This window comes from Lutra lutra, chromosome 8, assembly GCF_902655055.1.
Source record: "Lutra lutra chromosome 8, mLutLut1.2, whole genome shotgun sequence".
NCBI classification, from domain to species: domain Eukaryota; kingdom Metazoa; phylum Chordata; class Mammalia; order Carnivora; family Mustelidae; genus Lutra; species Lutra lutra.
The window spans coordinates 1205482-1230481 of NC_062285.1; the positions used below are offsets into that span (position 1 = coordinate 1205482).

A 25000-nucleotide genomic window follows, 5' to 3' on the forward strand; every position below is an offset into this window, starting at 1 on the left:
ATGGATCGCTTGGGGACCAAGGGACAAGAGTCCCTATGGCTCCGCGGGTGAATGTGCCTCTGGCGCGCTGACCCCTCAGGTCTTCTCTGAAATCCTCTGAGGGCAGCCGCGGTGAGCGGGGCGGGCGCCGGTCACAGAGCCTCCCTCAGGCCTCCACTTCGCTGCCCTTCTTCTTCCTAAAACCCACCCTGTGTGGGGTCATGGCCCCATGTTCTAGAAGGAGCTGAGATCTGGGCTTGCTGGTCAAGATGGGAGTGTCCCGGCAACGTTCGCGGCTGCTATAAGGTATATTTTGTGCAGAATCGTCCATTGTTTTCTTGGCTCCTTTGCAGGGTCTCCCTGCGCTGGGCTCTGGGCGGCAGTGAGGCTGCCGAGCGCGGTTGGCCCCGGGTTCCGGCAGACCTGGGAGGCGAGGCGGCCCCCCAGGGCCAGACGGGGCCCGTGCAGAAGTGCCCTGGGGTCAGGAGTGAGTTTGTTCTTGTTAGGCACGGGGAAACGTGGGGTGCTTTTTACACTGGCCTGTAGCTCGTGGGCAGACGTCACGTGGGCTCCCCTCAGTCCCGCCCCGGAGCTGGTCCGCAGGAAGCGTGCTGGGCTCTGTGACCTCGCCCCGTGGGGTTGCTGGCGAAGAATATAACAGAAACGTGCCACGCGCCGGCGCAGAGAGGTGCCCTCTGTGGGGGACATGCCCTCGGGGCTCCTGGCCGGGCCGGACGAGCCGCGGTCCCCGTTTGTGGAGACGCAGTGTTAGGTTTGCGGAGGGGACTTTGTTCCCAGGAGGACACTGAGGGTTTTGTAGGTTAGAGGCGGACGCCCTGCATTTACAGCCTGTTTAAGTAGAAATAATCATCGTCCAAATATCAAGCTCTTAATCTCTGCCTCTTTCTTTAATCACTATGCGTCCGGGACCAGGCAGCCGGGAGCTCCGCCACGGCGGTGTTTGAGGCCAAGACACAGTAGATCAGATTAACCACGCAGTTTCTCACCCTGAACGTAGAGATGGGAAAGAAACCACAACCCAACCCGAAAGCCCCATTCTAGATTGCGTTGAAAATGGCTGTGAGGGCTTTAATTTCTTATTGATTTCCTGCAGGTGGGGATCACCGGGACCGTTAGCGCCCGGGAAGCAGCCAGCATATCAGATGACCTCTGTTGCCTTTCGAGGCGGAAAGGGTTATCTTGGAGGAGCAGCCCTCACGGACGGACGTTCCCCTCCACCCGCACTGACACTGCTTCTCTCCCCTCCCTTCCCTGACGCACAGCAGCCACAGCTGCCGTCTTTACCATTGTCCGTGGCACTGGCCACGGTTATCGGATTGTGGCACAGAGGCCCCTTCTATAATATCCAACAGTGAGTAATAACTGAGGCACAACGTGGGCTTCTGGGCCCCATCCTGGACGCTCCGGCACAAGCTCTGGTTCCTGCAGATGCGCAGACTGGGTTCGGACCCCCGCCGCGGCCGACCACTCCGTTTAACTGGCTGGGGGGTCTGAGCATAGTCGGCAGAAGCGGCAGGAGGCCGGCAGGGCAGCGGTCACCCCGCCAGCTCAGGGTTCCTGTGCACGAGAACCCACGTCCCCTTTGTGTCTCAGGGGCGTGTGACCAGGGGCAGGTCCCTCCACGTGTCCAAACTGCACTTTCTGAGAATGGCAGATGTGGGCTTGAACAGCGCGTGCCTGTGACGGTACTCCGAGCGTGCCCTGAAGGAGCCCGAGGAGGACGTTCAGCCCAAACCCTGACGTGCAGGAAACACATCTCCTTGATGGGAGCAGGACAGAGAGACGCAGACGCTCTGGCACTGTTCCTTGCCGTCTCCCCTGGAATTCCGGGACCCCCAGGAAGCAGGGTAACGGCCTCTGTTCTGTCAGAGTGCATGGGCTCCGGGTGGCTGCGGGCTGTCTCGAGGCTGGTCTGAGCACATCCCTCTGTCGCGGAGCCCATGGGCCCCAGAGTGCAACACAAAACACCCCGCTTCTCTCCCTTTCGGTCGTCATCAGAGCTTCCGTGAGTCAGTGTCCGTCTGGCTCCCGACACAGTCGGAGGGAAAATAGCCTTTGTCTTCTGGGAGGCTCGGTCCCGTAGGCCGGACGGACGGACGCCTGTAGGATGCGCACAGTGAGTCCCGGTCCCCAGAGGAGGGATGGCGCGGGGGAGGGGAGACTGCCTGGTGGAGGGACCCCACCAGCACTGCAGCTCCGGCTTGCAGACCCACGGGCCTGCTCTGGGACACCACACGCCACTTTGTCAGGGCCATCGGGAAACCCGATGCCCATTTGTGGGCATTTCGCCGCCACAATCCCACACGAATTTCTTATGGGACCCCAGTTCTGACTTCACAAATGCACATTTCCTTCTTCCCCAGGGAAGGGGGTCCGTCGCAGTCCCCTCCCCGACCAGGCAGTGGTTTTCACTTTGCTCTCCGCTAGCTAATAGGCTTCCCTACTCCATTGTCAGGTGAGCCAGCAGTGGGGAGTGAGGCCATGCTGTGCAGTACCTGCCCCACACACGCTCCCCAGGTCCGGGCCCCGCGGCATCCAAGTGTATGGGGCTCCTTTCCCAGCCAAGTCTCCTGCTCCTGGGTCCTGTGGGCCACCCCAGACCTCATGGGCGGCGTGAGCACCAGCTCCTCTGTCTGGAGACCACAGGAAAGCATGTTGGTGGCCGAGTGGGGCACACACAGCCTGCTGTGCGGGGCTTCTGTGCAGCTCAGAGGACGCAACCCGTGCAACTTCCCATGTGATCCGTAAATGGGGGTCCGTGAACGCCACGGGCTTCCAGGGTTTGTGCTTCCTGATGACCAATCATGGCCACCGTGGAGATGACGGCTGCCCCTGCCTTGAAGGATTTGACAGAAGGGAGGCAGCCCACCCGCCCGGACTCTCTGTGGGTTCTGGCGTGTAGACCTTGGCATTAGAATGTTTATTACATGATAAAAGTGACTCATTTCTGAAAATGTACTTGTCGTACACTAGGAACAGCTCAAACAGACAGGTCATACTAGGTTGTAGGAATTAGAAAGTTCTTTAATCCTACCCTGGAATTCATTCTTCCAAATAATTGCTCTACGTGCCCGTCCTAACTCTGAGACGTGCAGTGGGTCGGGCTCAGAGCGGTTCTGCAGGCAGCTCACCTCCCTGCAGGGGGCTGGACTGGGGAGTCATTGTTCGGAGAGCCTGTCCCCACTCTCCGTGCGCATGCACTCGGCGTGCAGACGTCAGCCTGCGGGCAAATGCTAGCGGGCAGAGAGGCGGGCAGGATGGGGTGATGGGTCTGGGGGCCTAGGATGGCTCCCACCACCCCACGGAGCCCCCACTGAAGGCTCATATCATGCTGGAAGATTTCTTTTTTTTTTTAATTATTTTTATTTTTTTAAGATTTTTATTTATTTATTTGACAGATAGAGATCACAGGTAGGCAGAGAGGCAGGCAGAGAGAGAGGGGAGGAAGCAGGTTCCCTGCTGAGCAGAGAGCCCAATGCGGGGCTCGATCCCAGGACCCTGAGATCATGACCTGAGCCGAAGGCAGAGGCTTTAACCCACTGAGCCACCCAGGCGCCCCTCATGCTGGAAGATTTCTGACTTGGATCCCACATGCCTTCCCTCAGCAAAGTCCTGCTCTGAGGAAAGTGCTTGCAGCTGTCCTGTGCGCCCACACCAGCCCAGGGCGAGTTCCCTCATCTTCCCTGCGTGGAACACGAGACCTCTACGACAGAGTGATTCTGAGAGTCAGAATCGTGTCCTTCCATTGTGGAAAGTAGAAAAAAAGCAGGTAAATAACTTTGAACTCCATTAGACGGAATGATCGCCGGTGATTCAAAGGCCGCCCAGGGCCCAAGAGACGCAGGGGAGCTACTCGTGGGAGGACGGGCAGCGGGTGTTTCCTGTCTGCGCTCGCGTCGGTCCGTTTCCTGGGTCCGTGAGCGCGTTCTCCCTCTTGGCAAAAGGGGAGGTCCCACACGCACAAGAATTGCATTTTAGTGAGAGAGCGCAGAATTTTACACTGGTGTGGCTGCAGCTAAAATTCTATTCTCCAGGCGAAATATCTCCTCCCAGAGTTAAGTCTGATCACTAGGCTGCCCTTGTGTGTTGGCACCGTCCTTCAAATGTGGACAGGCCACGTGGGGGGGGAGGTCCGTGCCCACGGTCTCACGGCGTCCAGCTCCAGCAGGCAGCTGTGCCCACGTATCGTGCATCTGCATCACCCTGTCTGCTGTCCCCCTTTCTGGGGCCAGCGTCTGTCTGTCCTCTCCAACTAGGCAGCCAGACTTCTCCAACTAGGCACAGCACGGGGCGCTGTTCCGTGCATGTGGCCAACAGTGGCGCCGTCATGGCTGCAGGTGGTAGGACACCAGGACCCGGCCATCTGGTGTGCTACATTTGCATCAGATGTGGGCCCACAGGAGTGAGGCCAGTAGCCAGAGGGAGGCCCTGGTGCTTCATGGGTGAGAAGCTGCGTGGGAAGGGGGTCACTGTGGCACATCCATGCCCCGGGAGCACTGAGAGGCCACGTGGGCCGGCTTGCAGAAGCGCAGGTCTGACGCCCTGTGTCAGACGAAGGTGCTTCCTTTTGAGGACGTGTCCCATGTGGTCCTGGAGATGGTGGTTGCCCCATGTCTGGGTGTGGATCAAGGAGGTTTGGTGGGTGGGTCTTCCTCCATCCAGACCAGCAGCGCAGGGAGTGACCTGTCTTTGGGTGGCCTGGGTCAGTGGTAGGCACAGCGGTGACTGGCCAGGGCAGTGACTCAGGCCCTCTCAGCGTTTAAGGAGAAAGCTTTCCAGAGTTGCCCATTTGGGCAGGAAGCCTTGCCAACGTGCTGCTGTCTAGGACATCTGTAGCAGAAACCCACCCTATCGATGGCCGGCTTCCAGACAGGCTGAGTGTCTCCGGGCACTGACCCTTGGCCCCAGCTCTGCACTTGGCAGTGGGAGCTCAGGCTCCAGGGAGGAGAGGTGCTGAGTGCCGGTGGCCATGGGAAAGCCCGCCCAATGGTGCCCAGAGTGAGCCACACAGGAGCCAGCTGAGCACGCCTGCCTAACCACGACGCAGACACACCTGCATCACAGGCTGCAGGGATAAAGGACACTTCCCCGTCACGCTCACCTCTACCGCACAGGTGTGTGCGTGCACACGTACAGCACACATCACACATAACCACTCCCCGCTCGCCCCACTCACTCCTCTCCCTCCCCCCGAGGGCACTGCTGAGACCATGTCGACGGTATTAGGAGGCACCGTCAGGCCATTGATTGGAGGTTTTCTCTGAACGGTGTTTGGGAACAAGGTTTTCTAAGTAAGGATTTTCCAAGCGTTGCAAAGGCTTTCTAATGTGTAACAAACAATTAAAAGTCAATCTTCCCCATAGGTTCCCACTGGTTAGGGGAAATAGCCAGTTTGTGCATTTACTGCGTTCCAGGCCGAACGTCTTCACACACGGCCCCACGCGTTCTGATCCCAACTCTGTGATTCGGGTTATGCCCGCGAGGCGCTGGGACCCGTGGCGCGGGTTCGCGGGGGAGCAGGGACAGCATGAGAGCCCGTCCGGGAGGTCTCGCCCCATGCGGGGCTCCAGCTACGCTCAGCAGGTCCCAGCCCCCGACCGAAGGAGGCAGATTCTTCGTCTCCGCGCGTTCTCTCCTGAGTTTAGCCGAATTGCTGCGTGCACATGTCCCGGTCAGCTTGGGGCGCGTGTGGGCGCGTGCTTGCGGCTGGCGGACGTGGTCCACATTTGTGAGGTACTTGTACTCACACGGACCGAGTCCTGGAGATTTTCCCGCTGAGACCCTGAGACAACGGACAAGTGTCTGCGAACTTGGCTGAGGAGGGGCCCCGGACGGGTGGCCCAGGGAGCCGCATCCTGATTTCCGCGGGACTCTGGACCCGTCCCGCAACCCTGCTCTGCTCTGCGACTTCGATTCGGGCAGGGACGCGGGACATGCCCTCAGCCTCGGTCCTGTTGCCAGCCATGCGTCTCACCAGCTGATGGCAGAGCAGCGGCTTCGGGTCCCCCCACGGTGCGTCCTGGTCAAGGTTCTGGGGAGTTCGAGCCTTGATCAGTCTGCACCGTCACACTTGGCGGAAGGACGGCCCATCGGTGAGGTCATATTGAAATGCAGGAGGGATCTGTGTGGTCTGGGGTTTGGGAATGTGCCGGTCACGTCCAAGAGCCCCACCCCCACACACCAGCCCTGCCCCCCGCAGGGGTCCCTCCGTGGTCTAAGCAGGGGGCTGCTCGGAGTCCCTCTGCACCGCACTGCTCTGCTGCCTCCCGGGTTCCTTCACGAGCCAGGAATGCCTCAACAGGTAGGCACCCGTCCAGCCTTTCCCTTGTTAAGTAATTGAACAAACTGTGCTCATTTCCCTCCCTCCCTCCCTCTTTTCTTTCCTCCCTCCCTTCCTCCTTTCCTTTTGAAGGGGAAAAACAACGGAAAGAGAGGAGAGGGGTGCAGGAGAACGGATTTTTCCCCCTACAATCCCTGGGGTTCTCAATTATATAGTCACTACAAATGTCCTGCTCCCCGGGTGGGGACGGGATTCCAGGTGTGATAGGATTCTAGGTGAGGACGGGATTTCATGGCAGGGAAGGGATTCTGGGTGGAGACAGGATTCGGGTGGGGACAGGATCCTTGGTGGGGATGGGATTATGGGTGGGGATGCGATTCCCGTTGGGGAAGGGGTTCAGGGAGGGGGTAGGGGAGCGGGAGCAGAGTCTCCTGCTCCGGGAAGCCCAGACAGTCTCCCCATGACTCCGAGGTCTCAGTGTTTGGGGACATTAGAGGGCACCCCTCTGCGCATGGGGAAACTGCTTACTTAGACGGTCTTCGTCTTCTGTGTTCGTGGCCCCGGGACTTAAGTGCTTGAAGGGAGCGATGAAGGCTGACAACATGCTTACTTTGTCTGGAAAGAAAAGAAGAACAGGAAATGCACTTTTGACATCGAGTTTCAGAAAAACTCAATGCTCTCCTACGTTCTTATCACCCAGGGTTCGGGCAAGGGAGGCCAAACGCTCGCTTTGGTTTCAGCCACTTCCTTCTGGTTCAGTCTTTTATTGAATTTCTGACAGCATTTTTATCAAACTCCTCTCTCCATTCAATTTTCAACTTCACGATTTCCATCTTTCTTCTTTTCTCATTTTTGGCATCTCCCCTCTTGTTCTGTGTCCCTCAAAACTCAGCGATCGTCTCTGGGGCAACGACCCTGCCTGAGCTCCTGGGCCGCCGGGCGGGGCGCAGAGGGGAGGTAAAACGAGTGAAGCCAGGAGAAGCTGTAGTTAACGAGACACCGATACAGACACCGATACAGTCGACACCGTTTCTCGAGTGAGCGGAGAACCTGCTTTGTGGGCTTGAAGTGCAGCCCTGGGGGGGGCCTCGCCAAAGCCTGGAGTGCGCTCGGCGTGCGTCTGGGCAGCGGGAGGGGCGGTGGCACAGGAGGGAGAGGTGCGGGCCGAGGCCCCTCTGTTCCTCCTGCAGACGGGCGCGCGACGGAGCAGGGACGGGGCCCGAGAGCGCGCCCTCTGCCTGCAGCCTGGTGGGGGGCGGGGAGGCAACCGCTGTCCTGAGTCCGCCCTGCGGTGGGCAGCTGGACCCAGGGTAACACTGCTCATGACCTACAGTCCCCGCGGTCTCCCTCTTAAACGGAGACATCGGGGAACTGTGGGATGGGAATGCACTTGGGAGACATTAAAAAAGGACAAACAAAGGGGCCGAAGGAAAAGCTCCTTTCTGTAGAGATTCCGCCGACTGAATCCAACCTCAGCTTGTCCACGCGGGAGCCTACTCCAGGCAGAGGAGAGCGTGTCCAGGGACGGCACACGCAGTCCTCCCCATTCTCAGACACCCGCTGCTCCCCTGTGTCCTGGGGCCAAGACGGGGGTTGGCTCTTGTGTCTGGCCTGGCCCCGGGGGCTGAGCTACTTTGCCAAGGGGACGCTTCCGCTGCCAGGAATCCGCTGGCGCTGGAGGGCCGGGTCTTTGGTGCCTCCCGTGCCAGCGTCTGCCTCTGCCCTGGGGAAGGGGGACGGCCGCCTCATGGGCTCCCTTTGTGCACACATCTGAGTGTGACTTTGCGTGAAAACCTCAGCCGGGGTTTCATCTGCAGTCAGCCTTTGGGCGCTCGGCCGGGGGCAATGTGCTCTTTTTCTTGCAATTCTGAGCCTGTTTTCTCTTTACCCAAGCTTTCCAGAGGCCCGGGGAGTTCACACTGAAATCCATTCAGGAGCCTGTTAACAGCTGGCGTTTCCAGTAGGGACGGCAACGATATAATGTTCACTCAGAGAGAACAATAAATAACTCAAATGTAAAACGCCTGCTCTTTCTTCATCCGACGGAACGAGAAGCCGCAGCCAGGGAGGGTGGGCTCTCCCAGGCCCTCTCAGCCCAAGCTAATTTACTACACGGGAATGAAACCTCTTGCTTGAGTTATAATTTCATTAAGGGCACCCAATAATGTTACACAAAGAGTGTGAAGCTCAAGTGATTTAGTCTGGGGCATCTCGAAATGAAATTACATTTTTCTAATAAAGCAGGGCGACCAGCCAAACACCCACAAAAGTACACGAAACCCTTTCAGAGCTCGCCTTAGCAAAATTACGAACTAGTCGAAACTGTTTCAGATCCTCAAAGTCCTTGCGTTCTAGGCTTCCCAGACCAGGCAGACAGAAGCAGCCGACCCGGGTTAGATAAACCCTGGGCACTTAATCAGTTTCTGTAAATCCCTAGCACCGTGGGGCGGGCCAGGCTTCAAGCCTAAAAGAGCATCCGGAATGTCTAAAGTGCAGATCGAGGCAAAGGCCTTGGACAGACATTTCTCCAAGGAGGGCATCAGATGGCCAGCGGACCTGACCCACTCATCTGCGGGGCCATCAGCTCACGGCCGCCATGGGCCACCAGCTCACAGCTGTGCATGGATGGGGCACGTGACAAATCAGCACGTCCACTTCTGGGTCTACACCCAAAAGAATGGAAAGCACGGTCTCACAGAGCTTTCCGCACCCTCGAGTGCCCCTGACACGAGGATGGACAACGCGATGTAGCCTGTGTGCACAACGGAATATTATCCCATGTGACCAAGCTCGAGGCCATGACATGGACGGGGGTGAGCCGGGCCCTGCAGGACAACAGACATGGCGGGGCCCACGCATCTGAGGTCCCTAGAGGAGTCAGACCCAGAGACATAGAAGATGCAATGGGGGGAGCCAGTGGCTGGGGGATGAGGGGACCCGGTGTGTGATGGAGACGGAGTTTCAGTTAGAGAAAAGAAGAAAGTTCTGGAGGTGGATGGTGGTGACGGTCGCACCACAAGCCGCCCAACAACATGCTTGCAAATGGTCAGTACGGCAGGTTTTACCTTCTGTGTGTTTCTCCCCAATTTAGTAAGTCACATTTAACAGGACGTTCAGAATTCTATCTGAACCTCTTTTATGCCCCAGCAACTCCTCCAGCTCAAACACACCAGCCTGCTCAAGGCAGGATGCCTGGAGAGCGGCGAGCCTGTTTGCTGGGCCTACCCGCTCTTCCGGAGGCTCGCCTGCCGTCACCGCCTCTGTGCCAAGAGGGGGCAGGTGGCAGCCTAGGCCCATCATTAGGGAGGATGGCAGGAATTGCATTTTTTGTTTAGAAAAATTACTACAAGAATGATTGGATGCCGGCGTCTTAGCTGGCGGCTGTCTCCTTACACATGGTGTCCGCGTGGGGCTGTGCTGGGCTCACCCCAGTCCCGAGACCGGCTCGTGCGGGTTCTGGATGGAAAACAGCCTGTGCCCATCTACTGTGCTCCCTGCTGGACATCTGGGGTCCACTGAGAGAAGCTGGGTCCCGCCTGCCCTGCACCCCATTGTAAAGTCTGGAAGATGGAGAAGGTGTTTCTGTAGGGGGAGTATCTGGAAGGGGGGCTGGGCACGCCCCACACCAGCTGGAAACAGACCCCCGAGAGCAGTGGCCCTGGACTGTCCTCCAGCCAAGCGCCACTTCCAGCAAAGGCCTGGTGGCCACGGGCCAACCAAGAATTTCCGATGTGTCTCCCAAGCGACCCAGGACATTTGCATTGGAACCTCGTTGCTGTTTGCAAAATAAATGGCCAGGACCTCGCGGGCAGTAGCTCTTCCCGGAACCCCGTGAGATCACGTTTGTCAAGGATATTGATAACCAAGAACAAATACGATTTGCACGTGGCCTGAAGACTGATAAACAGGCCAGAGCAAAACAGCTTTCAGGAATGCTGCCATACTGAGACGCTCACCAGCTTCCAACAGAGATCTCCAAGTACTGTGCTGGGCTGAAGGAAGTCTTACAGACAAATAGTGTGGAAAGAACTCGACACCAGCTTGGGAAAAGGAACTCTGAGCTCTCCCTCATATCATACCTGAAAATTGTCACAAAAGGGGTCATAAACCCAAACGTAAAAGCTTTAATGATAAAACTCGTGGAAGAAAATACTGAGACTCTCAGGGTGCTTGTGGAGGCAGGCTCCTTAGGATGCAGAAAGCACTAACCATAAAAAAAAATAGTTTTCATCAAAATTAAAAATTAAATGTTTCAGCTTACTGAAATTCACTTTTAAGAAAACGAAAAATGAGCCCCAGATTGGGATAATAGATGTATGATCAAGATGACTGATTTGTATCCAGAATATAAGAACTCTTCCAACTTAATAATAAAAGGTAGAAAGATCCAAATTTTTAAAAATGGGCAAAACACTTGAACAGAAACTCGACAAGGGAGAACATGCAGAAGCCAATGATAAGCGTCCCGAAGGGCTCCACGGCACCACCCGTTGGGGAAACGCAAGTTACGAGCACAGACCTGTGTCAGGACACGCCCACCGGGACAGCCCGATGCGGGGAGAGGCAGGGAATCAGGACTCTCGTCCACCAGTAACTCTGGGAGAACTTGGGCTTTATACACCAATCCCACTTCTAGATATTTACCCGAGGAAAAGGAAATACATATGCCAAAAAAGAAAAAGATTTGTACAAGACTGTTTAGGGAGATTTTATCCATTACAGCTCAGAATTAGGAATGTCCTGCTTACCCATCAACAGAAGAATGGGTACATGATTTGGGCTACGTTTATAGGACGGGGAACTATCAACAGTGGAGACAATGGACGTCGTAAAATGTATTACGATACGGATGAATCTTGGAAACATTATACTGAGCAAGAGAGATCTTGGCAGAACGAGAAGGTGCTAATGAACTCCATTTATGTGATGTTCCCCAGCAGGCAGACGGCTCCCTGGAGAGAGGAGTCAGAGGGGTCCTCCCGGGTCAGGTGCTGGCTGCTGGGCAGGCCTGGGGGTTTCTTTCAGGGATGATGTGTTACGTGTGTGTACCGTTTGTCATGAGTCCTAACACGTACAGGCTGCGTGTCTCTGTATGTAAATTACACCTGGTCGTTTGAAAATATTAGCGGAAAAAAAGCACGACGGATGAGAAAGTAAACAAGGGGCAGCAGGTTTCACACGGAGGGGGACGTGCAGCTCGGCCGCTGGCAAGGACGGGGGTCTACCAGGAGGCCGCAAGGGTAAGTGGTTGCGGGCTGCGCGCTGGCTTTGTGTGTGTGTTTGCTTGCTCTACAGATGGGAAAGCTCGGGTCTCTCTAAGAAGCTCTTCTGTGGCAGCAAGAACAATCACCACCTCAAAGGGAGCCCTTTGGAGACCACCCTGGATTCCCATCAGGACATGCGCTTATCTGCAAAGCAGGGGAGAGCCGGCTGGGGGAGGGGAGGCGAAGGCCGAGGCAGGTGCACACGGGGCTGGGCACGCGTGCCACTGGCCCTCGAAGGCTCCATTCACCCACACTGGTGGCATGAGGGGCTGTGAGGGGGCCCTGTTTTTGGGACCCTGCTTCGTGAAGATGACACTTTCCTTTTTTACCAAGTAAGATGAAAATTTTATTATTTTTTAAAATTCATTTGACAGATAGAGAACACTAGTAGGGAGCAGCAGGCAGAGGCAGAGAGGGAAGCAGGCTCCCTGCAGAGCAGAAAGCCCGATGCGATGCGGGGCTCGATCCCAGGACCCTGAGATCATGACCTGAGCCAAAGGCAGACGCTTCACCGACTGAGCACCCCTCCCGCCACCCCAGGCGACCCAAGATGAAAATTTTCAAAAGCGCTCCGGTGCACGAGCCCCTGTTCGTTCCCTGGAAAGTCTGTTCATGCGAAATAACAGTTTCGCTGGAACTTTAGTAAACCCCGTCCTTGCCAACACCTCGTGGGATTTGACCGGGCCTTTGCCTCCTTACAAACACTCACAATGTCATGGCATAGGCTGTTTCTAACAGGTACGTGAAGTGAGCACTTTGGTTCTGCCGTCATTTCAACAGTTTGAAGTTTTGTACGACTTGTGTCTGCCTCTGAGCCACGCACACGTCAGCGCCTCTCAGGTCCCCTTCTCGGAGTTGCGTTTTGCCAAAACACGCAGTGACAGATGGCCTCCCCCGAGCTGACCCCCTTCCCTTCCCACCGGGTGTTCTGACCGGATGCAGGCCCATCTTCCGTGGACGGGGCTTCTGGCTAAACACAAGCGCAGCTCAGCCCGGGCAGGTGGGCCACCCGGGAAGAAAGGAGACAATTAACCTCTGTGTGTGCGGCACGAGAGGGATAGTGTTTTGGGGTAAAGGCGAGAAATTTTTCTCCCAGAGTTTCAGGAACTTGGGTTTTCTCAAGCTGCTGTTCTGTGCGTCATACAAGGGAGTTCAGGCAACATTAGGAAGAAGATTCCAGGTCTGCGTGGAGTTTTGCAGCGCACGAGAAGGCCTGATTCTCCAAGAAGATGAGGCTCTCTTTTGGCAATTTCTGGATGGGTGACAGTCACGAGGGGCCTTGAAAGGGTTCGAGCAAGCAGGTGACCAGCCTGTACTAGGTTTGCCGCTCCTTCGCTGTATGGGCTGGGCCACGGCTTCCCTGGAAGTTTGTGCTGTAGCCCTGACTCCCAGGGCCTCAGAAGGGGACAGTATTGGAGATGGGGTCCTTACAGAGATGGCTAAGGTAAGATGAGGTCACCAGGTGGGCCCTCATCTAGTCTGACTGGTGACTTCTAGGAAGAGGAGAGCAGGACACAGACATGTGCAGAGGGACGACCACGAGAAGACACGGGGAAGAGATGACATCTACGTGCCCAGGACAAAGGCTTCGGGAGACACCAGACCTGCCCACGCCTGCACCTTGGGATCCCCGCCCCCAGGACACGGGACAGTAAAAGTCCACTGTGGGAGCCCCCAGGCCGGGGTGTTGGGGCCCAGCCTGCGCTGACAGCCACACTCACTCAACAGTCCTTTACTGAATGCAAGTAGTTGTGCACTTCCTCCATGGTTTCAAACTCTGATGCCAGGGAAGGCTACTGCAGGGAGACTGCTCCTGGCCAGGGGATCTAGAAGTCAGGCGAGGCATCCTTCGGGAGGTGACTCAGTCGCTGAGACCCAGTAGGTAATAAGAGCGCGTCCTGTGTATTGAACCAGGAGATCTGCTCCAGAGTCAGGAAACCCTTGCTGCAAGGATGAGTGTGGGATTATCCAAGTTAGGGCAGGGAGAGCCAACAGGAATAGAAGTAGCGGCTCGCGCAAAGGCCCTGGGTAAGTGCACCAGCATCTTGGTACCCGTGCCTGTGAGGACATGACGTGTGGCTGTCAAGGACTTGTACGGCACAAATCAGAGGTCTCTTAGGGACGCCGTCCCTTTCTCAGAGTGGTATCCCCAAGGCATGCTGTCCTGCTCCTCGACGCCTTCCCTCAGTCACAGCACTGAGACGTCCCCACGCCAGCTTGTCCACACCCCAGTCTCGGTCTTTAATCAGGCCACCGTCACGGCACTACGAACAGTCTGGCAGACCAGACAGACACTTTGGGCTTGACGCGTGTGCCGCATTCCGGAAGCCTGGCTTATTTTTGGAAGAAACAGACAAGCTCGCACCAGATTGCGCCGTGTGATTCGCGGGCAAAGACACAGATGGTCTGACAAGTGATTGACGGACCAAGGTGACTCTTTGCCACAAAGTGTATTTACGATTTAAATATCTGCATGGAAAGGTGTGTGTTCACATTCCACTTAGAGACACTCACAGCCTTCCAGATTATCTGGCTTTGCAGCCTAGACCCTGTCTTCATCTGATGGTCCGTCTGGGGGTGGAGGCATGCAGGAGCGCGGACGTCATTCCTACAGTAGCCGTCAGCCGTCTCTCTGCTGCGGAACAGCCAGCAGTGTCAGACCTAACGGCCGTCCAGCCTGGACATGGTCTTTGCCACCATCCCTGTTTGTGGCAGAAAGTCCACACCAGGAACGGGTTTACGGTGAGGGAGGGGTGCAGCTGGGACTCTCAGACCCCGAGGGCGTGAGGAAGGCTGCACTTCTTCCAGAAGAGTCTCCTTCCGTTGGAGCCACGAGGTCGGAGTTCGTCAGAGGCCCCCTTCAGCAGACGGCGTGCAGAGCATGTCTGCTCCCCGTCTCCGAACAGGTGTGTGGGAAGGTCTACAAAGGCAGTTGGAATGTGGCTCTGGTCAGGAATTCTAGGAGCGAAATATCTGGAGGCTGGAAATTTCCACAAAATAAAAATGTGACCCTATAGACCTGCACAGGGGCTCCGAGGACTGCAGGCGGAGAACCGGAGACACAACGAGAGTGTAACCCTCTGTGAATAAGACCTCGCCCTACATCGGCCGGCATTTCTTGTCCCTCTAGACCTGTATCTGCTCTACGTGCTTCTTCAAACTTGTCGATTCCTTATGGGTCCTTGGTCTTCCTTTCTTGGCATCCTCTGGCCTCCCTGTCCTCTTTTGTTGGAGACGTGCTAAACCAACGTCCTTTCATTTTACAATGTCACCTTCTGATTTAACATTTGATAGTAAGATCGCCAGATTAGTGTTCTCTGGCCACGAGCATTCCTCTCCTTCCCAGCTCCCACCTTCCTGTGCTAGCGCCTGCCACCCTGGACCACTGCATCTGTGAGGGACTGGAAGCTTCCGGGGCTGCCGTCACGGACTCAAGGTCACCCGATTTTCCGAGTCGTGCATCTGTCAGGTGGAAACTGCTGCTCTGCAGAAATGCCGTGAATCGTGCGTCCACACCGGTTAACTGTACGTGTCCCCTTGACCAGGCCCTGGGAGCCCCGACATCCGGCCATCCGTGATTCCGAAGCGTCTGTGAGGGAGTTTCTCATCGAGACCAGCATTCAGATCAGAGAATCGAGTGAAGCAGGGTCCTCGCTGTGAGGGTGGGCCTCACCAAATCAGTCGAGGGCCGCACAGCCGTAGAGGCGGCGGAGGGAGGGCTGTCTCGGCAGCTGCGGGGCTGGGGCAGCCGTCCTCCCTGCTCTCTCTGCTCACGGGCCTTGCAGCTGCCTCACCGCCTGCACCCCGCCTGGCACGCTCTCCCCGCTCTATGACGGGCTGAGTCGGTCTCTTTTAGTCTCTCGGACTCTGGGGCTCTGTGTCGGTGAGGGACTCTGGTATGCGCTCCTGCCCCCGCGATGTGGCTCTTCTGGCCCACGCCCCCAGCACAGCAGAGCCCAGAGCGTCAGCGCAGTCTGTTGCCTCTTGCTTCCTCCCAGCTACGGGCCAGCCTCGTCCCCTTCCTGGAGCGTGTGGGGACGGGGCGTGCACTTTGGAGCACGCTGTCCGCGGCCGTGGGTGGCAGCCAGCATCCCCAGACCTCTGCATGCGGGGGCGTGTTTCCCCGTCCGAGGGGGGCTCGGGACCGTGCGCAGCAGCCCCACCACGTTTTTGCTGTGGTCCCAGTAGGTCCCAGGCGGTCCCAGGTGGCCCGGCGTGGCTATGACTGGCATTTCCTTGCTGACAGGTGTCCCTGCTTGTGTGATACAGCCTTGGCCATCCTGCTCGTGGACAAAGCTCATGGCTGGGGGCCCAGGGGCAGCGGTGCCCCTCCGATGCCAAGGCCAGCTTTCTCACTTCCTGCCAGACGTCCTACCGGACTGTTTGGGGCGTGTTTCTGAGTCCGTCTGCTTACACCTGGACGAGCGTCTCTGGCCGGAAACCAGCGTTCCTGGGTGTCTCTGCCCCCGTGGGGCCTGGCGCCCAGGGCTCGAGACCAGAAAGCCCCAGCCGCTGCGCTCACCTGTCCCCTCACGCTCCATGTGACCTGGTGCCCAGCCCGACGAGTGGGCCCCCAGCCGCCCCTGCGTCCCTGCCCTGCTCTCACCCTGTCCACCCTCCCCGCCAGCTTCTGCGGTGACCCCCAGTGGCTCTCGGGTGAGATCCTGCAGGCCAGCAGGTGGCAGAGTGCCCAGGACCTCGTGGTGTCCGCGGGTCTGAGCGGCAGGAGAGGCAGGGGGCGGTGGGTGGGACAGGAGTGCACCAGCCCCAGGGGCCCCATTCCCTAAGCAGGGCTGTGAGGCCCACCCTGGAGTGTGTGGCCTCCTCCAGGGAGGTCTATGGAGGCTGCCACACAGGGCTTCCAGGGGACGGCGCTCACGGAATGGAGGGTCCTTCCTGTCCGCAGGCTGAACAGGCCTTTCTGAAGCCCCCCTCGGGGACCCGGCAGGACAGCTGACGAGGCCGACCCCATGCGTCTCCGTGCTTGATGCTGTTGACAGTCCTGACCGCGCCTCGCTGGTGGTGGGGGCTCTGGTGGTCGTGTGAGGAGCGTGGGGAGCTCGCCACCTTCCCTGTGGCCTGTGCCCTCACCCCGTCCGGGGCTCCTCCAGTTTGTACCGCCCGCGCCTCGTGCCGGGCTGTCACCACAGGGCTCCAGAAGAGCTCCTCCTTGGCCAGACCGTGAACTCAAGGGTCAGCAGGGCACCTGGGCAGGGTGTCGGGCCCCCTTCCACCGACAAGTGGGGGAGGTCTGCCCGGTCGCCCGACCTCCTCAGGTCCCTGTCCCCTCGTGTGTGACACGCAGGCATCTTCACGTGCGTCAGGGCTGTGACTGAGACCGAGTGAGGCACACAGGGGACGCAGCACGCGGGCCTGACCAGGAACAGGCTCCCGAGAGCCGCCAGCTGTGATTGGCTCAGATGCCACGGCAAAGCCGGGCCGTCTCCCAGGATATGTCACCTCGTTAGACATTCGGTGACTCCGGGATTCCTGAAGTCAGCTGGACCTGGTATGATTTTCACTTTATTTTCTTATGTTAGTTTTAGCATTTGAGGCATTGAAGTGAGCTTGTTTAAAAACCGGAAATAAGATATCACGGAACCTCCTGGCAGGCCCCCCGTCCCCCGCTGACTTTGGTAAGCCCCACTGTCAACACTCGCGTCTTCCGTGCTGTTTGAAATTTGCTAGTTCCTCATCTCTTCTAGGAATCATACATTCTAGCAAGCACTTGCTTCGAGAGCAGGTCATAGTATTAGGATCTGAACCTGCACGTCTGGGTTTGATGATTGCCCGTAGAGCGGAGCTCCTGGCTGCTGTGTGTAAATGCTGTGTATTGTTTGCGAGCTAAGAGCTTGTCCGCGCTGTGGTGCCAGGCGCGGTCATCTGTGCTATTCTCGTGTGGCGGGTCCCATCCTGACGTCCCACAGCCCACAGCCCTCGCCCCTGTCCCCTCCCGCCCCCGTGCCACGCTGTCCGTATCAGGTGCTGCCCTGGACAGTCTAGGCCACGCGGACCCCGCCTGTCGTTCCTGGACTCCAGCGTTCCCTCTGGCGGCAAAGGGACGTGGAGCACTTGCTGTGCCCCCTGAGCCTAGGACACCCCGGAACAGTCCGGAACAGTTGAGAACGCCCCGATCTTGACTTTCTGTGCGGGCTGCCTCACCGTGCTTGCGGGGCGTGTCCTACTCGCTTGCCTGGCCGTGTCTCCGGCCTCGCGTCGGGCTCATGGGCAGACCCGACTCTGTGCTCATGAGAGGACCCTGCAGTTGGCCGAGGAGCGCGTCTCGCAGGTGGGGGCTCCGTGCGGCGCAGCAGAGCTGTGGCCCTCTGCGGGGTCCTCCTGGTCTTCTCGACTCTGCGCCCTTTCCCTCGTGCTGAGCTCCCGCCGAGGTTTGGGCGTCCAGGCCTGCTGCGGGGTCTCGGCCTGTTCGTGCCCCGTCACGCTGCTCAGGAGCACCCAGTCGTGCTGCACGGGGGCTCCTGCCCCGACCGGCTGCTGACTGCCCAGTGGCCTGTGCTCAGGGGTTCCCTGACACTGTGTCGGGGACCACCAGCCAGAACCGACCGGCTAAGGCTGACCCGTGTCTGAACTCAGGACCGTAAGTGATATCTGAAGAGAGAGCGAGCGGGCAGGTAGGCGCTGCCCTGGGGTGCCCGGGGAGGGAGGGTCCGCAGGCCTTGAGCTTGTGTGTGGGAGGGAGCCGCAGCTGCCGTGCTCCGGTGTCCCGTTCTGGTCGCCTCGAAGCCCGATGGGGAAGGGGAGCAGGAGCTCCGCTAGTGTGAGGAGGAGGAGAAAATTCTGGAAGAGCGTGAGGTGGGGTGTGCCAGGCAGAGGGTGGCCGGAGACAGGCTCCGGATGCTGCTGGCTCACGGTGGTGGGGGGCAGCAGGTTCTCATGTGCTTCCTTGAGTGACGTCCTCAGGGCCGCACCCCCTGCGGGCTCTTTCAGGTGAGAGGCGTGTGCGGGACCCAACACGTGGCTCTGGGTGCCGGGAGCTCCTTACTACTGCGGGGGAATGGCGGGGCGGGCGGACGGCCCTGCGGCGCGGATTTCCTCAGAGGCGTCGCGTGTTCTTCTCTATGGGATTCCGTGAAAACTGCGGCCCGGTTCAGCCGGGTGAACTTAGATCTAAAACTATTCAGTTTTGTTTCAGGAGTGTTTTCCCATCGGATGCCCGGCCTGAGGACACACAGGGATAAGGCACCCGGGTTATCCTCAGCCCCGTGCACCCCCGTGCGGGCGAGACTCACGCAGGATCCGTGTCTGCTGGACGGCGCGGGGCCCGGGGCGAGTGCAGGCCTCCTACGGAGGGGCTCCCAGCTCACGCGCCTGGTCCACGCTCCGCACAGGTCGGCAGTAAGATGTGACAAACGAGTGTTTTTAATTTGCCTGAGCACACGTGTGTGTGTGTGTGTGTGTGTGTGTGGTCAGACCCGGAGGGCTGACCGCTCTGCGGCCGTGTTCGGGGGCAGCGGTGCTGGGCTGAGTCGCTCGGCCTGGCGGGGCACGTGAAGCTCGGCAGTGGGGAGGGGCTTTCGGACCGTTGCTGCTTCAGTGGGAGCGTCTCTGCTCGAGCTCTGGTGAGAACGGAAAGTCTGAGAGTTGTGAGAACACCTGGTCCGGGCAATGCCATCGTCGCCAACAGCGTTAGGCTTGGCAAGGCCGCAGCACGTCTGACCGGGGGCATGTCATCATCGCAGACTTGTGCTGGGATCGCCTGCCCCCGAGGGAGGAGCTCACCCCCAAGATGGGGGCCCCGTGTCAGGGCAGGTTCCCCGTCTTTGCCACGTAGCGCCTACTTCCTTCCAGCAAACAGAACCTACTCCTTTGGGGGGCACTGCTCCTTGCTCCCAGCTGGCTGGTTGGGTGAGGCCACACTCTCAGCTCCAAGGGGCTCTGGTGGACCTGATCCGCAGACCACCCCCCCGCTACCCCATCCAGCTGGAATGGAGGACAGGGTTTGCAGGGCCCAGTGCAGAATACAAGCGCGGGCTGCCATGAGACGAAAGCAGGAGGAATTTCTGAGATGGTGACAGCAGAGCATTCCGCCAAAGGTGGGGCTGTCCCTGGCGTGGGCACCCCCGGCTCCGTTTGGACTGACAGGAGGCAGGCCTGGGTCTCCCGTTTCTCTGATGGGCCACAGCAGCCCCTCCTGCTGAGCTTAAGTTGAGGCTGTGAGGAGCTGAGCTGCAGCGCGGGAAGCCAGGACCTGTAGGCCCCCGTGCGCGGTTCACACGGAACCACGGGGGTTGGGGACAGAGTGGGGTGGGTCCGAATTCTGCCAAAGGACGCTGACTCCAGTCTGACCACCAACGGTCCCAGGAGCCGCGACTGGGTTTTCCGACCCGTGGACCCGATACATCCCTGCCTCCACCGACACTCAGGACTACAGTAGCTGCGCGTTTCTGCTGGCTCTGGCTCGTAGGTGGGATGCGCGTCTTCGCCGTGTCCCAAAGACAAGCAGATGTGCAGGCGCTCCACACCGGGTCCGTCGTAGATGTCTGTGTCGGCCCTGCTGCCGCGGCAGGAGAAGCGTCTGCTTCTGCACGTCTGTGGAAGAAGGCCCTTGTCTGGCTCGTCACTCCCCACCTGCAGAGGACGACGGCTGGAACCCCAGACGGACATGCAGAAATAATTGCTGAACTGGTCTTCCGTCCTCGAACGTGTGATTCTGTTTTAACAGAACTGTCTGCTGCCATGGCTGCCACGTTCACCTGGGGAGCGAGGACACGTGGCTGGCTGCTTGGTCTGAGAGCCCAGAGTGGCACAGGCGTGCGGGGTGCCATGCTAGCCCACTGCCCAGGACACGAACCAACCACAGGCCGTGCAGGAGCCTTCCCTCCCCGATACCACCGCTTCCGATTCCGTGTGGCGTTTGGGGGCATGGCCATCCCTGGGCTCCTGAAGTGCCCTCGATACACCCTCGTTAGTGCCGCTGTCACGCTGCAGGTCCCAGAGAGGGCGTGGCCCGGCTCATGCTGTCCTTGATGCGGGGCTGGGGGAGGCCGGCTCGTGCCTGTGTCACCGCGCATGTTGGTAGGGCTGCGGCCTCCGTGCCCATGGGGAGCCGTGTTGTTACCCTGAGTCCCAGGACCTGGGGATGCGGGAGGCGATCACAGGGAACTGGAGGTGTGATCCTCTTCTCTAAAGCGTGGGAGCCCGGGCCGTCCAGGAGAAGTACCATTTAGCTGGCGGGTTCGCGCTCCACTGGTGTCTTTTGATGACAAATTCTAGAATGCCCTATGTCTTACTTAATTAAAACATAAGCTTTTTGGTCCTAAGGCAGGGGGATAGGAGGCCATCTTTTCTTTGAACTGAAGAAGTGTTTCCGGGAGCTGCCTTTGAGCGCGGTGGTGCCGAGAGGGCCGCACGGGGCAGAGCTGTGTTCGGAAGGTTTGCGTGTGGAGAGCTCCGCCGACGAGCGTGCCTCGGGGCCTGTCAAGCTTCTGGGGACGCATTTCTCCGTGTGTCTCGAAGGCCCTGCCTTGCTGTAATGCGCATTAGGAGTGACAATGGGGACTGTGAGTCTGCGTCCCCCGGCTGAGCGCTGACAGCCTGTCCTTAAGTGTCAAGATGGCCAATAACTCTGCCAAGACACAGACGCTCGTTTGCCGGGCTGTCCTTGCTCTGCTGGCACTCTGCGGTGTCCCCGGGACCTGGCATGTCCAAGTGGGCCAGGCCACAGAGAGCACCCTGCCGGGGGGACCTTGGGCAGCGCGGGCTCTACTCCTGGGGCCTTTGCGTTTAGGGAAAATACATCCGTCTCTAACTCAGCAAGTGCCCTCAGGGGAGGGCTCAGCGGGCAGGGGTGCGGCCCCTGTGTGTGCCCTCTTGGGCCTCACTGCACGTCACCCAAGGCTGCCACAGCCTGGCGTCCTGGTCCGGAGTCCAGGGAGCCCTCTTTGCTTCGCAGAAACCCGTAGGCCCAGGGGATGCCGACCAGATCCCCAGAGGGAAAGTGACGTACGGCTATTTTGAAATCCTGAAATGAAAGCTTGGACTGAAGTCGTGAGGACCCTTCTCGTCCCTGCGGAAGTACTGGATTGAATTTTTATCAGTTCTCTTAGTTTTTGTTTTGATGATTGTTTAAGAACGCGTGGCTTGTTTAAGCAACAGGATGTGCCTCTTTTTGTCCAAATTAGATCTGAGGTCTTAGGAGCTTCGTGTGTAAGTCAGGGACACCGAGCCTGTGCCTCTGCTTCCTCTGTCGCTTGGGGATGACCCGGAGCACCGAGGTGGCTGAAGCCCGTCGGAGGACGCTCAGTGCACCCCCTTCCCTGCGGTCTGAGCCTGCAGCAGCTGCGCTCCGTGAGAGTGAGTGTTGCTATAGCAGGACAAAGTGGAAAGCATCCGTTTTCGTGTATTTCCTGACCTAGCGCTCGCAACGGCCTCGAGTCCATCATCACCCTCCTTTCCCCAGCAAGCAGGCCGAGGCTCTGAGGGAGCACGGGGTTCGCTGGCATCCAGGCCGAGCTGCGGCCTTGCCGGTGAGCACACAGCCCCGCAGAGGCCCCATCTCCAGGCAGGCGGTCGCCCGGCCACGGGCCCGCGTGTTCCCAGCAGGCTGCCGCCTCCGAGAAGCCATGCCCCGACGTGAGCCTGTTATTCCCCTGCCCACAGACGCCGATCACGACTGTTCTTTTCCAAACTGCCCACCTCCCTACGGGCACGGACTTGCATCTTGCCAAACGGGGTGCATGTGCTCCAGGCCCTGGGGGCCGCCCTGTCTCCTGTCAGGGTCTCATCCTGCAGGGTTTACGGGCTCCTCCGGAGGCTGGATGTGGGCTGACAGACACACCCCACCCTCAGGATGCTGTAGCCCAACCGGCTTCCTCCCAGATCAGCAGGTGTAGCTACTGGGACGGCTCTGCCGACGGGGCGGGGGGCGGAGGGCGGAGGGCAGACGGCGGACGGTGGAGGGCGGAGGCGGCCTTGGCAGCAGAGGTGAGGTGAGGCGAGGGTGACAGGAGTGGACGGTGATTGGCTCCCAGCAGGATCCCTTTCTTCTTGTGCGTCTCCACAGGCTCCCTGCAGGGACACCGTGACCTCCCGTGACACGTGTGGCCTTGATGTCTTTCCCATGGACCGGATGGCCTTTCAGCCTCTGGGGAAACTCTCCGATGGTCTGACTTTGGGCCATGCTGACTGGGTGCTGGGAAGCGCTGGCGGGTCTGGGGCACAGCGGTAAAGTGCCGTGTCCAGCCTTCCTGGCTGATCGGACACAGAGCTCTGGGGCCCGTGCCGGGGCCAGTCCAGGGTCCCTGGGCTTGTGACCGTGTGTGCGTTTGCAGCCCCCTTGCCCGGACGCACCAGCCCTGACCCGGGGTTTTGTCACGTGGACAGGGGATGACGGAGGGAGGAGGGCAGTGGTGGGGGAACCCTGCAGAATGTGGGGGGGGGGACCAGGCCCTCCAGAGGACTGGCTTTCCAGGCACCCAGGAGGACCCCACACTGGCCTCAGACCTGCGCTGAGGCCCAGACTGCCGCATGCAGCGCAGAGCCCTGGAGCTTCAGACCTTGCCTTAAATTAAATGTGTTGTTTTACACAAGCACTTACACAGCCCACTAAGTTCACTGATGGGCCCTGAGACCCGCCAGGGATGCCAGCCCTCCGCCGACCTCCTGCTTCCACCAGCGTTTCCAAAGCGGTCCGCTAAGTGCTCTGCATCCTTGAGTAGCAATGAGGGGCGTGTGTGCCATTATGGCTCCTATTTTGCAGGTGAGCAAATGGAGACACAGAAGGGTTGGTGGTTCTCCTAAAATCATAGCCGAAGAGATCGACGCGGGGTTTGCGCCCTCCTTGCCTGACACCTGGATACAAGTCTGCGATCTTGTTCCTCTCCCTGTTCATTCAGGGCTTTGCTTCATGGGTGGGTTTTCTCCTTCTTCTGGCGTCTACCGTAGGCTGGAATCACACCCCCACTCACAGTCCTCTGCACCAGGAGAGGGGTGCAGGCCCTCTGGGCTCCACTGCCCCTCCCTGACCTTGACATGTCCTCAGCAGGATGTGCTGTAGCTGCTGCTTCTCGTTCTCACCATTTGACAAGGTTGCCGGAACTCAGCAAATATCTGTGCGGCAAATAACTGCATGCGTTCATTAGCGCCGGTGCCGAGAGCCGACGGGGAGGGGTACGAGGTTTTGCCGGCGGGCGTCGGGTAGGACAGGCGCGGGCAAGCAGGCTACCAGACGCAGTTTCTTTCCAGAATAAAACGCTTGGCGTTTTTAAAGAAGGAGTGCCTTAAAAACTGTACTAAGCATCTTGGCCCCTGCTAAAGGGGAAGCCTGTGGTGTCTGTAGGGCCGATCTGGAGCAGAGTTGCAGGCCGGCAGCCCCTTACCAGCTGAACAGGCCTGGTTCGGTCAGAGCATCTCTGAGCTGGTCTCCTCTGGGAAGCAGGGCTTCAGGGGTACCTCCACCTGTCGTGGGGGGTCAGGGAAGGTCTGTAAGCTGAAGAGTCTCGTACGGATTCAGGACCACGGACGGCGGGTGTCACGTTCTGTTCGAGTCCTGGGTCCTGCGAGCTTTCCTGTGCGTTTCAGGTCTGCCGTGAGTACCTGCGAAGCTCCAGGGGAAGTTCCGGATTCAGACTCAGGGCTCATGTCCCAAGTAAACCAAGGCCTTCTCTTGGTTTTGTTCTTGTCCCCATTTTGTCCAGACCTGCCCTTCTTGGGCTTGGTGGCCGGCTTGCTCATAGAGTGCTCAGCCAGGGCCGACCCCTCCGGCTGGCACCCGGGGGGCGTGCGGTGCTCAGGAGAAGTGCCATGGATGGTCCCCACAGGGCCAGCAGACACAGGACAGAGGAGAACTCGTCTGCTCGTCTGCGGCGAACAGCAGCTCTCGGAAGTGTCTGCCGTCGTGAGTACGTGAGTCCCGCGCCGCACCCCACCCTGTGGACTCGAGACCGGAAGCCGCCTGTCCCCGAGGGCAGCTGTGGCACCTTGCACGACCACAACCACGTCCTGCTCGGTGCCCACGTGGACAGAATAGTTGTAAAAAGTGCAAAGAACATCGAAATTCTTGTCACTCTATCAAGTCTTCCAAATATATGTGTTTTTATAGAAATATATGTATATTGACCGATCGAGTTCCTGAAGAAAACACTGTGAAAAGCCCAACAAGAAGCCGGCATCGTCATAGGATGCATGACTCCACTTGTTTTATCTTCTAGTAGTTTGGATGCTCTGGGGGAGAAAGATCCACTCCTCCGTGTTTGTGAATTTCTTGGAATTTTCCCTTTTCTATTGCGTGTGCTTGATGCCATGAACCAGCTGCCTCTGTTCTGACAAGGGCGACTGCACAGCCTGGGGAAGGAAGGGACTCGCCTCGAACACAGGGTCTCGAGCAAATGATGGAGTTAAGGGATGGAAGTTGGTTTTAAGCAGAATGAGCAGAAGCAGGGGTTTATATACCCAGAAATGTAAGGCGACATGTCATCTCACCTCTCTGATGTCTATG

The 25000-nt window shown here is 58.5% G+C and overlaps 1 protein-coding gene across 1 annotated transcript in view; it reads right to left on the reverse strand.

Moving 5' to 3' along the window:
• The window catches only part of ADARB2 (adenosine deaminase RNA specific B2 (inactive)), a 371222-nt gene that overhangs the window by 112099 nt on the left and 234123 nt on the right, over positions 1-25000 (reverse strand). Inside the window, exon 2 of the mRNA XM_047742639.1 lies at positions 6809-6895. Coding sequence (XP_047598595.1) covers positions 6809-6895 — 87 coding nt within the window. The remainder of the gene's footprint in view (positions 1-6808; positions 6896-25000) is intronic.